General features: G+C 56.1%; 1 protein-coding gene across 1 annotated transcript in view; it reads left to right on the top strand.

Annotated features, from left to right (window-relative positions):
• The window catches only part of EFNA2 (ephrin A2), a 39,446-nt gene extending 26,443 nt beyond the window's left edge, over positions 1-13,003 (top strand). The window contains exons 2-4 of the mRNA XM_066566485.1: positions 6,655-6,944; positions 9,464-9,529; positions 10,665-13,003. Of these exons, the coding sequence (XP_066422582.1) occupies positions 6,655-6,944; positions 9,464-9,529; positions 10,665-10,786 (478 nt within the window). The 3' untranslated portion in view covers positions 10,787-13,003. The remainder of the gene's footprint in view (positions 1-6,654; positions 6,945-9,463; positions 9,530-10,664) is intronic.

Consider the following 13,003-nt stretch of genomic DNA (forward strand, 5'->3'; position numbering starts at 1 on the left):
CTCTGTGCCAAAACCAGGATTTCTGGCTGACACCTGCATTTTTTTCTGGACAAAAGGGTGATGTCATGAGTCTGAGGGAAAAACCTGTCTGATCCATGCTTGGCATCATGGCAGGGAGAATCCATGTTGGGCTGGGTCATGTGGAACTCCCAGCTCCTGGTGCATCCATGTGCTCGTGGCTCTGGTTGGGTTTATCCCAGGCACTGTGAGTTCTGAGGTCCCACTCAGGGAGGTGTTGTGTGGGAAGGAATCTCCTGATCCCAATCCCATGCACGGTGCTGTGGGGCTGCGGGTGAAGCTGCCCTGGCTCTTCCTTGGAATGTTGCTCAGTTTTTGAACTCTTTGCTTTTTTCTCTCTTTTTTCTCTGCAAACACTTGAAAGGCCCCGTTCCTCCCCCTGGCCCTGTCTCACTGCAGTCACCCTATGGGGATGGGGGGGTGACATCCCAAGTTTGGCTTTGCATTTCCTTTGTGCAGCCTGGCAAAAAGTGGGATGGAGGGAGGGAGAATGAACTTGGACTTTGGAGAACCAAGAGCAGGTTTTGCTTTGGGGTGCCCAGGAATATCCTTAGAGTGGCCCCACAATGGGGTGCCCAGCCCTGGAACAGGGTACAGTGGTGCAGTGGGGTGCAGGAGATGTAATGGGGTGCCAGCCCCACAGTGGGATTCCTGTCCAATATTGAGGCACCAGCCCCACAAAGGGCTGCCAGCCCCACAATGGGGTTCCTGTCCAGTATTGAGGCACCAGCCCCACAAAGGGCTGCCAGCCCCACAATGGGGTTCCTGTCCAATATTGAGGCACCAGCCCCACAAAGGGCTGCCAGCCCCACAATAGGATTCCTGTCCAATATTGAGGTACCAGCCCCACAAAGGGGTACCAGCCCCACAGTGTGGTCCCAGCCACAGCCCGGTAGCAGCTGTTGGTGAGGATCAGTTCCCTTTTTCCATGAGTATCCCTGCAGCCAGAAGAGGCTGAGCCGCTTCGGCGCCGTTTTGGTGGGAATCCTCTCCCAGGTACCACGTGCCCAGGCCCCTCCAGGCTGGCGCTTGCATTTAAACAAATTTTATTTTCTTCTGTGTGCTAAAACCGCCCCACAGCCTGCGGGATCAGGCTCGGCTCCGCTTCCGGATCCGCAATCAGGCTGAAATCACAGCTCCGGGGGTCCCCATTTGTCTCCGCGCCTCTCTCCTCGTGCATCCCAGCTCATCCCGCTCTGTCACCCCATCCTGTAATATCTCAGCATCTCCCTAAAGCAAAAGATGACAATAAAGTGTAAATGGGGAGTGTTGGCTCTGGAGCATAATGATGGCAATTTAGATGCCAGCCGTCATTTCCCCGCCGTTGCCCCAGGTAACAGGAGCCGCTGAATCCTGTGGGAACGCGGCCGAGGCGGGACGAGGTTACCTCGGAGGCTGATGGCTGTCCTGGGATTTTCTGTCGTTTACCTTAAAAGGAGGGAAAGGGAAATATCCGTCAATGGAGGTGTGAGCTCCGGCAGCGCCGCGCTGAGCCGGCCTGGGGGTGCTGCTCCCCTGCTCCAGCTGGGGCAGTGCTGCTCCCTGACCAGCTCCAGGGCTGGGGAAGTGCCCCTTGGGTCTGCATGGAATTTGTTTTCGTTACCCACAATGCCTGCCCCGGTCCTCATCCCCATCCCTGTGCCCATCTCCATCCCTGTCTCTATCCCGATTCTATCCCCACCCCATCCCTGTCTCTATTGCCATTCCCATGACTGTCCCCATTCCCATCCCCAATCCTATCCCCATCCCTGTCCCTATACCAGTTTTTATCTCCATCCCCATCTCCATCACTGTCCCCGTCTATCCCGCCCTGCCACCCCTGTTCCCATCCCCATCCTGTCCCCATCCCTCTCCTTATCTCTGTCCCCATCCCTATCTCCATCCCTATCCTCGTCCCTGTCCTTGTGCCTATCCCCATTCACATCCCCGTCCCCACCGCTGTCCCCAACCGATGTCAAACCCAAACCCAGCTGCCATCGGCTCCCGATGTCACCGTCACTCCCGATCCCGGTGATGGAGCTCCTGAATGTGGAGCCGGGCTCGGAGGTTTGGAGCAGAGATAAATATCGGCATTAAAGCTGTCAGGGCCGGCGCCGCGGCGCTCCCACGAGGTCACCGACGGTGTCACCGACGGTGGCACTGCTGGGACCGGACCCTCCCGCTCGCTCCCAGTGACAGCCCCCGGGGGCTTTCATCCCATCCCGCTGCTCCCCAAAGAGGGAATTGTGTTCCAGAGCACCGGGAGGACCAAGAGCCCCAGCCCTGGCCATGGCTTGGCTGGCACCAGCATTTCCCAGGGACCAACCTGTTCCCGGGATTCCCTGGCTGGAAAGCTCCGGGAAAGAGGAAAGGAAAGGGAAAGGGGAAGGGAGAGAGAAAAGGGAAGGAAAACTGAAAAGGAAAGGGAAACGAAAGAGAGGGGAAGAGAAAGGGAAGGGAAAGAACATAAACATTATGGGCATCCCTAAAGCCTCTCCACTGTCTGGCTGGGCCCTGGGGAGCCCCTGTGCCCACCTCCCCGTGCCCCCAGACCCTGCCCGTGCCCCCCACGCTCCCACTCACCCCCTCTTGATTTTTTTAATCAGCGGCGTTGCTTTCTGGCGCCGAAGCATTTCCCAGCCCCGCACTCAGGAAACCTCATTAACACAGATCAAAAGGAGCTTTTAATGATTTATAAAGGTGCAGCAGTTTGGAGAAATTAAATAATTTAGGTGCTGTGTGTACGGCGGGGTCCCTCCGGACCGCATTACTGGCGCTCCGTGAGCCGTCCCCGCTCTGTCCCACCGTGGCACCAGGGACAACACCAGAGCCTCTGGGTACTGGCACTCGTCACTGCCACCCTCCCAGGGGTTGGGGTTGATGGGGACAGGGCGTCCCCTGAATGCCATCTCATCCCTGCCAGTGCCCGGGCTTGGCCATGGTGGGATGCTGGGATCCTCCAGCACAGCCTGGAGGGAGTTTGGGAGGTGCCGGTGCCAGGGACGCTCGTTCTCCACCGTGGAAAATATTTGGAAACACGGTTAAAATCAACCTTGGCACTGGTGAGGTGGTGGGATGGGGCAGTGGGATGGGGTCTGCGTTGGCCAAATGCACTGCACCAAAGCTGGGTGGACACAGGTGTCCAGGGTCATCCAGCTCCGGCTCCATCCCCTCCCAGCTCTGCAGGTGACTTCTGCCTCTTGAGCAGGGAATAGGGATCAGCCTCCAGGACACTGGGACCAGCACATGGCCCAAATTCCCCCTGGTGGCCCCGTCCTGCTCCTGCCCAGCGCTGCCATTGCCATCCTGAGGGATGGCTTGGGGCTCGGGCTCGGATCCTGGCTGCCCAAGGAGAAGGAGAAGCAGATGGAAAACAGCCTTAAACATTCCCGGTGTGAACTCCATTGCCGGCCATGGCCACGCCAGGAGCCAGCTGAGCAACAGGATTAATGCAGAAAGGAGCTGTGCAAGGGGTCAGTGGGCACCTGCACCCCAGGGACCCTTCCCTGCCACCCCCCCAGCTCCAGGAGCCCCTTTGTCCCCATTTCCTGAGGGAGGGGACACCTTGCAGGGCTGGGCGAGCTGGGGAGGGGGTGACATTGGCTTCTCCACATCTGAATTTCCTTTGGATTGTGTTTAATAGCCCCAAAGAGGGCAGGAGGACTGGGGGGGCTGGTTTGGGGGGGCGGCTAGGGGGGGAGCTGCTGTGTTTTATTTTGCTCTGTAATAGGCTTATTACTCCTGATCACGCTGTGACTATTTGAATGAAGGAGATTTCGGGAGATGAAAGCGGGAGGGAGATTTTAAATCTCTCAGCGCCTGGCCCCGCAAGGACGGGTGCCCTTGGAGCGGGGGGGACCCCATACCTGGCCCCCTGCCCCAGTCCCCCCCTCGCCCCTCTGCCCCTGTGAGCCCCAACTGGCCCCCACTGGTTCTAAACCTCCTAATTTCCAGCCTCAATTTATTCATGGCCAGTTTATACCCATTTGTTTATGTGCCAACACCGTTCCTCGGCTTAAATAGCTCTTTTCCATCCATAATATCCCCCCCCCCACTCCTGTATTCCAGTGGGCGCAATCATATCTCTTTTCAAGCTGTTCAGGAAAGAAAAATCTGAATTATTTAACCCTTGGGACACTGGCTGGTCTCGCAGGGTGTAGAGAGACAAATCCGCTTTGTTCCTGTGCTGGGTCGCTGCCTGAATTTGGGAATTTTGGGAGAATGCTGCTGCATTCTGCAGCTCTGAGGGGAAACTGAGGCACTGGCTGTGGTTTGGGGGACCAGGACCAGGGTTTGGGTGTGGGATTTGCTCTCCTGGTTGGGTCTGCCCTGCAGGAGCCAGGGGTCTCCATCTGCAGGTGCCTCTCCTCTCGGAAGGGTTTTTCCCCTCCACAGTGAATTTCCAAGAGGTAAAACCTTGAGAAGCCAATGTGTTTCCAGCAGGGAAATGCCACCCTGCCCAGAATGGTGAGGGGACACAGGGTTGGGAACTGCCAAAGGGGCTTCACCAGCTCTGAGATTTTCATTCCAGACAATTTCCCTCTGATGGATTCTTGCTCCTGTCGTGAAGGGGCAGGGGTGTCACGGCGCTGGGAAGTTGTTGATTGAACCCAAACCTGATGGAGCCAGGCTGGGTGGGTGACAGGATGGTCCTGTGCTGGGACCCCACAGTGGCAGAGGGTGGGAGCATGGAGCTCTGGAGTTGGGGTGTCCATGGAGCATGGGCTGCCAGGCTGTGGGGCTGTCCTGGGTACATCCCTGGTGCTGGAATCATCCCAATCCCATGGCATCAGACTGGGATACACTGGGGGAGCCCAGGGCCCCTTGCAGAGTGGGGTGCACCATGCTGGGGGTCCCCACAGACCCCCTCACCCAAAGGGGGGTGACTCCTCCTCACAGCCCCCCAAAGGAGGGTGACCTCCTCCCCATGCCCCCCCTGCAGCCATCTGTGTCTGGGCCATTAATCAGCTTTAATCAGCTTTAATTCAGCAATTTGTCACTCCCTCAAAGTGAGTTTTTCTCCCAAAATGTAGTAATTATTATTACTATTATTCCCCTGGTACATGGGGGCCCCCCCGCCTTTCTTTGGGCTTTAGTAACCATCATTAAAATAAATAATTTTTTTAAATAAAAGGCAGCGAGAAGAAGCTTTTTTTGTTGGTTTTTTTCCCTTTAAATATTTTTTATTGTTCTCCGCGCATTTGAAAATTGTTTCCCAGTAAATTCCAGCCCTTTGTATTAATTTTACATTTTCCAATGTTACCTTGCCAGGGGCAGGGTTGGCACAACTGGCTCGGGAAAGGAGAGGGAAGGAGAGGGAGAAACCCTGCTCCTTAATTAGCGCGTTCCCTGTGTGATCAGAGAGCTTATGAGGCAGGTAATGAGCTGGAGGGGGGCTGCAGGACCCCCCCTCTTCCCCACACCTCCTCCCTTCTTCCCCCCCTTCCCTTTTGGGGGTCACTCTCCGCCCCCATAGGGATGGGGCTGCACTTTCGGGGTGTTTCTGGATGAGCTGAAGCCATCTCAGCAGCTGCCACAGCCTCAGGGGGGTGTTTGAGAGCCCCAAAATTCTGCTTTGGGAGGTTGAAGGGGTTGTGGTCACAGTCCCCAGCCCACCAAGGCTGTGCTGACCCCTCCAGCCACTGGCCAAGCCCTGGAGTTGTGGGGTGACCACTGTCCTGGCAGTGCTGAGGTTTTTGGGGGGCTACCTGCTAGGGGGAACCTTAAATTGATAGGAAAAAAACCAAATTGATATGGAAAAACCTCACTCAGTGAGGAGGGGAAGCCAAGCTGCCGGGGGGAACGGCGAACTTGGCCTTGAGCTCCACCAGCTGTGGTTGTTGGGGTCTGAAATTTGGGGAGGGGATCACAGGGGCCACCCTGAGGAGCTGGAGGGGGGTTGCTGGCATGTGCCACAGGGTTCTCCAGTGCTGATAATCCCTTAATCTCTGGGGTAGTCGGTGCCAAGAACACCAGTGACACTGGGATTGCGGCACCGCCGGGAATCGTCGTTTTTGTGTGGTTTCCTGCCAAATGGTGCCGGTTTGCTGGCATGAAACAAAGAGGATCTGGGTTAGTCTGGATGTTAATGGGGCTGTTGGGGTTGGATCAGGCTTTGGATCGCGGAGAGGTGAGGCCCTGGCACAGGGTGTCCACAGCAGCTGTGGCTGCCCCATCCCTGGAAGTGTCCAAGGCCGGGTTGGATGGGGTTTGGAGCAGCCTGGGACAGTGGAAGGTGTCCCTGCCATGGAAGGGGGGACTGGATGGGCTTTAAGGTCCTTCCCACCTAAATCATCCTGGGATTCCATGGCCCTGTGTTTGCCTGCCCCTCCTTACCCACTCATATCTGATAGTCCTGGATCAGCTGGAGGCACCACTTGATGTCCTGGCTCTCCTTAGCTCATTCCTGCAAAACAAGGAGGATTTTCAGTCCCAAAATTTCAGTCCCAAAACAAGGAGGATTTTCAGTCCCAAAAAGAGCGGCTTGGCAGAGTCCCAGCCCAGGACACCACGCAGGGCACAAAACCAGAACAGCCACGGGGACTGGATGAACTCTAAGGTCCCTCCCAACCCAAACCTCCGTGCGATTCCATGCCGGGAGGGTTCTCCAGATGAGCGAGAACGAGTTTGTGACCCTCTGCCCCAACACCTCCGCAGGTTCCACCGCGGGGACTACACGGTGGAGGTGAGCATCAACGACTACCTGGACATCTACTGCCCTCACTACGAGGAGCCGCTGCCGGAGCGGATGGAGAGGTACATCCTCTACATGGTCAACTACGAGGGCCACGCGTCCTGCGACCACCGGCAGCGCGGCTTCAAGCGCTGGGAGTGCAACCGCCCCGACTCCCCCAACGGGCCCCTCAAGTTCTCCGAGAAGTTCCAGCTCTTCACCCCCTTCTCGCTGGGCTTCGAGTTCCGACCCGGCCACGAGTATTACTACATCTGTGAGTGGGGGTGGAGGTGGGGATGGGGTGGTCCTGGTGGCTGGGTTGGTGTTGGTTGACCCAAAGTGGTGCGGAATCCTCCCAAACTGCGGCGCAACAAGCAAACGTTCCATGGAAATCTTTGCTGGGGTTGTCGCAGCTCTGGGCATGAGAATGACCAGGATTGTCCAGAGGCACTGGTCTCATCCCAGTGGAAATGGCACTGGGAATGGCCCCAACCCCATGCAGTGTTCCCATAAACTCCTGTGTACTCTTGTGCTCTCAAAAATATTCATGTGGTCTCACATGTAATTCCTGTGCTCTCCCATGTAATTTCCATCCTCTCACATGCATTTCCATGCTCTTACATGTAATTCCTGTGCTCTCCCATCTATTCCCATGCTCTCCTCTGTATTTCTTTGCTCCATGTAATTCCTGTGCTCTCCCATATAAACCTGAGCTCTCCCATGTAATTCCCATGTTCTCACATGTAATTCCTGTGCTCTCCCATGTAATTTCCATCCTCTCATATATATTTCCATGCTCTTACATGTAATTCCCGTGCTCATCCATCTATTCCTGTGCTCTCCCACATATCCCTGTGTTCTCATGAATCTGGGCTCCCTTTCTCACCCAAACCTGAACTGCCTGGCCTGCTCTGGAGGAAACTCCAGTGCTGGCTGCAGGACGAGGGCTCCCAGGCAGGGAATTTCCACTTCCAGAACATCCACAGGGACAGGATGGGGAGAGGAGCCCACTGGAAAAATAATCCAGCAGTGCTGGGAGCAGGTGCTGGGATAAAACCCAAACCCAAACGAGGCAGCGCGACCCCAACCCCGCCGCCCTCTCCGGAGCCACGGCCACGCTCTTCCGCCTTATCATTCCTCCTCTTTTTCCTAAAGCAGCTGTTTTCAGCCCACTTAATTTGTTCCTTTTATCTATATTAAATTACCATTTCCCCCCTTCTCTCTTCTCCCCCCGTAAAATGTCACCGGCGCAATAACTGCGGCCACAACTCTCTCTGCGTCTCTTCCCCCTACCCCCCCCCCTCCCCGGCTTTTATTTTATTTTATTTTTTTTTATTTTTTAATGTCGTTAGGGAGAGATTACACAGGAGTAAATGGGAAGCTGATCATTGCTAACCCGGTTAGAATTCCCGTCATGCGGAACATTAGAAATTATGCCTCTTTGAGGAACCGTATTTAGCAGACATGAAAGAAAAGAAATTACCTCCTCCTCGAGCCCACGGATTGGAATCCATTAACCCGCCGGCACTGGGACACGCTCGTGCCTCTGGAGCGGGTCAAGGGCAGCGCTGGCCCTGGGGATGGAGCTGGGATGCAGCAGGATGGGATGGGATTCTGTGTGTTGGGATGCTGTGGGATGGGATTCTGTGGGTTAGGATGCTGTGGGATGGGGTTCTGTGGGTTCGATGTTGTGGGATGGCATTCTGTGGATTTGGATGCTGTGGGATGGAATTCTGTGGGTTTGATGCTGTGGGATGGAATGATGTGGGTTTGGATGTTGTGGGATGGGATTCTGTGGGTTAGGATGCTGTGGGATGGAATGCTGTGGGTTAGGATGCTGTGGGATGGGTTTCTGTGGGTTTGATGCTGTGGGATGGGATTCTGTGGGTCAGGATGCTGTGGGATGGGATTCTGTGGGTCAGGATGCTGTGGGATGGAATTCCATGGGTTTGATGTTGTGGGATGGGATCCTGTGTATTGGGATGCTGTGGGTTAGGGTGCTGTGGGATGGAATTCTGTGGGTTGGGATTCTCTGGGATAGAATTCTGCAGGATGGGATGCTGTGGGATGGAATTCTGTGGGTTTGATGTTGTGGGATGGAATTCTGTGGGTTTGGATGCTGTGGGATGGAATTCTGTGGGTTTGGATGCTGTGGGATGGGATTCTGTGGGTTTGGATGCTGTGGGGTGGAATTCTGCAGGATGGGATGCTGTGGGATGGAATTCTGTGGGTTTGGATGCTGTGGGATGGAATTCTGCAGGATGGGATGCTGTGGGATGGGATGATGCAGGTTGGGATTCTGTGAGTTAGGATGCTGTGGGATGCCTGTGGTGCCTCTCACTTCAGCACTTTCTCTGTCCCCCCCATGGGGTGCAGCACCAAAAAGGAAAAGAAAATTGGAGGGTAAAAAAAACCTCACCCCCATGGAGGGTTGGCAGCAGCCCTGGAGGAGCTGGGATGGGGCTGGAATGGAATTGGGAGGGAGGGGTTGGGATGCTCATGGTCCTGCTCAGTTCAGCACCTTTTCCTTCCCTCCATGGGGTGAAGTGCCAAAATGGAAAAGAAAAGGGAAGGGTAGAAAAGCCCCTGCTTTAATTAAAAAAAAGAGAAAATTAAATCTCTTTTTTATATATAAAATAATCCCATTTTCTCATCCCAAGAGGAAGTATCACCCCAATAATTACTGCCATTCCTCCCTTTCTCCCAATGTTTATTATTTTTATTCAGTGCCTTGACCCTTGTTTTGCCACTGTCCCCACAATCCACCCCCTTTGTCCCCTTTTCCTCCTGCAGCTGCGTCCCCCCCGAACACGGTGGACAGGCCCTGCCTGAAGCTGAAGGTTTATGTTCGGCCAACAAGTGAGTGAGAGGTTTGGGGGGTCCCTGGGAGGGTCCCCAGGTCCTGCCCCGTGGGTTGGGAGCGAGTGGTGGCCTTTGGGTACCACCCTGATGGTGACAGGGATGGGGACAGAGCCCCTCAGCTCTGTTGGGGCCATCTCAGCACTGTCTAGACAGAAACATAGGGAAAAAAAAATATGAATAACAATAATCATCCCTGCTCGGTGGCTACTTTTCCAACTCGCATAAATCAGGCATTTAAAAAAACAAATTAATAATTTTCTTCTCCTGTTAACGTGTAATTAGCAAATGGCAGCAGCTCTCCCTGGGGACAGCGGAATGTCACTGGGTAACCGATGGCTCTCGCCTCCCTTCCTTTGGTGGCTTTAAAATAAAACCCAACATAACAGAACCATCTGTAAAAACTCATCACGTTCCATTCAGGATGAAGGAGAGGGGAAAAAAATCTCTCCTGATATTATTTTTTAGTATTTTAATAATATTGGGATTTTGTTCCGGCTTGCGGAGGGGAAGAGAAGGGAAGGGGGACAGAGGCTCGGCCTGGGGGGTGGTGGGAGGACCCTGAGGGGGCACCCCTTGACTGGGTCTGGCCCTGGAATGAGTCTGGAAACTTCATCCTGGCACGAGGGACGCTCTGGAATTGGGGATCAGCTGGGTTGAGCACTGGAGCATCCCCAGGCAGGACCAGACTCTGCTTTTCCTGCCATAAAAATCCATAATCCAGTGACAAACTGGAGCGAGCTGAGCTGGGGAGCAGCCACATGGGGTCCTGTGTGTCCCCCCCAGGCTGTGGGCAAGGGGTGACCCTGCCCCGAGTGAATCCACCCCCGGGCACAATGTCACCTCCGTGTGGCACACGGGGACACGGGGTCCAGCGCTCCCTAATCCCAGTAAAAGGGCAGGAGCCGTGCCCTGTGCCTGGGGAGCACCCTCGGCATTCCCACCCTCACTGCCACACTTGGATGTCCCCGTGTCGCATCTCGGGGGTGGAAGCTGGGATTTGGAGAGGGGTGAGCAGCGGGAACGCTGCCAGATCCCAATCCCGGCGCGCCGAGCATCCCCGCGCCTCCGCTTCCAGCCCGGACCGCAGCCGTCCCACCGGCTCACCCTCCCTCTGTTCCTTCCTTTTCCACAGACGATTCCCTGTACGAGTCCCCGGAGCCCATTTTCACCAGCAACAACTCCTGCTGCAGCCTCAGGGTGCCGCCGGCGGCGCTGGCGGTGGTGCCGGTCGTTTGGACGCTCCTGGTCTCGTAGCACCGACACCGACGCGCCGGGAGCGGCTCCGCGGGGCGGGAGCGGCCCGGGGACGGATCCCGAATCGCCCGGATGGTGCCCAGGGAGGGTCGTGTCGCCGCCTGAAGTCCCTGCCGTGGCACGGCCGTCCCGCCGGGAGCGGTGCTGGGCTGTCCCCGGGGAATGGGTCCCGAATTTCCATCCCTGCCCCGCAGCTCCGGCTGTCCCGGTGGGGCGTTGCTTTTTACATTTCTAGACCAAATACAGAGTCCTCGTCCGTTTGGGGTTTTTTTTCTCCTTTGTTTTTTTATTTTTTGTTTGTTTTGGTTTTTGTTCGGTTTTTTAAAAGAAAAAATATTTTTATTTTTTATTTGTTGAGTTGTTCCCGTCGGGTCCCCTGGTGCCAGACTGACCCGCACGGGCCGGGCTCGAGTCCCAGCTGAGCCCTCATTGTCCCCAACGTGGGCAGAGCCACCGGGACCACCGGACACAGCCATGGTGCCACCGGGCCCATGGGCACGGACTCCTTGCCAGCCCGGCCACAGGACGTCACGGAGCCGGACCTGCCACCCTTGGCCCAGGCACGAGGGGGCCTGGACGGACACAGCCCCCTCTGAGCACCCCTGTCCCCTCCGCTGGTGCCACAGATGTCACCGCGTCCCCGTGGGACACGCGGGAGGCTCCGTGAGCAGCAAAGGAAACTGGATGCAGCCAAGGAGAGCACTGGGGACAGCTGGCCTGGGGACACCAGGGAGCATCACCGGGGATGTCTGGGCAGCACAGCAGCACCGAGGATGGCATAGGGAGAGCCGCGAGTGGCCAGCGAGGAGAGCATCGGGGACACCCGAGGAGCAGCAGGAACGGCCAGCACCGGGAGCACCGAGCGGCCACCGGCACGGAGAGCACCGGGGACGGCTGGCACTGAAGATGACTGGCACTGGGAGCACTGGGAAGGGCTGGCACTGCAGATGGCTGGCGCTGGGAAGGCCGGGAATGGCCGGCTGGCACGGGGAGCACCGCCGGGCGCTGGGAGCCGGCAGGCCGGGCTCGCCCAGCCGTGGGCATCGCTCCGAGGGCGTTTGGCTGGCACTGAGGTGGGAGGAGTGTGTGCCATGGATTTTCCTCCTCCAGCCTGCTCCGTGTCCCCCCGATGCCTTGGGGGTACAGGAGCCCCCATGGGGGGGCCGGTGACCGCGTGCGGGACCTTCCTGGCGCTCCCCCATTGTCCCCCGACATTGCAGGGCTGGGCTTGGGGATTTTTCCCCTTTTCCTTTGCATTAATAAGTGAAACCCCCCCCCTTCAAACCCCCAATCCGAGGTTGGCCGTGACCCCAGGGGTGGCAGATCCCCAGGGAGGGGTCACCCCGCAGCCCTGGGGTCTGACCCCTCCTCGCCTTAAATCTGGGGCTGTCCCACCTTGGGGAGGTCCTGCGCCCATCCCACAGAAGCCAGGGGTGGTCGGTGGTCCCGGGGGATGCCAGAGATGGGCTCAGACCTGGCTGGAGCCCCCCCATTCCGAGTGGATCCTGCAGTGGGGGCCGGGGGGGCTCTGTCCCTGTACATACAGCGCTATACTGTGAGCGGTTTTTTTTATGTATTGTTGAGAATGGATTTTATGGAAGGGTTTATCTTATTTTTATTTTATTTTTATTTTTTAGACTAGGAAGCTGGAATCTTGCAATAAGCTCATCCCGACCATCCAAAAAAAAAAAAAAAAAAAAAAAAAAATTTACAAAAAAAAAAGAAAATTACAAAAAAAAAAAAACCCCACATAATTAAAAAAAAAAAATCGCATTCCCTGCCGTCCCTGTCCCTGTCCCGTGTGTCCAGACCAGGTCGTGGTTCCCGAAGGTGACAAAAGCATTGTGTTTATGGGGGGGGGGATGCAGGGGGCACCCGCCGGGCTCCGACGCGGAGCCGGCAGCACCCGCCTGGCCTTCGGTCTGTGTTTTATATATATATAGATTATATATATAAATATCTATATTGTGTACAGCGACTGTGGGAGAGTGGAAGGACGGAGGCAGCGGTGGGGGAGGGCTGGGGGTCCCCTGGAGCAGCCCCCCCTGCCCTCGGTGCTGTCCCCCCTGTGCTGGTCCCCGTCGCGCCTCGCTCCGTCCTTCGACATTTCCGCTTTCGTCCTCGACGTCGTGCTGATGGTAACCGGATCTCTCACCCCCCATTTGGATTCTGTATTTTTTTATAATAAAATACAAATAAATGTCGTGTGAGGCCCTT

This window comes from Molothrus aeneus, chromosome 27 (assembly GCF_037042795.1).
Source record: "Molothrus aeneus isolate 106 chromosome 27, BPBGC_Maene_1.0, whole genome shotgun sequence".
Taxonomy (NCBI): Eukaryota; Metazoa; Chordata; class Aves; order Passeriformes; family Icteridae; genus Molothrus; species Molothrus aeneus.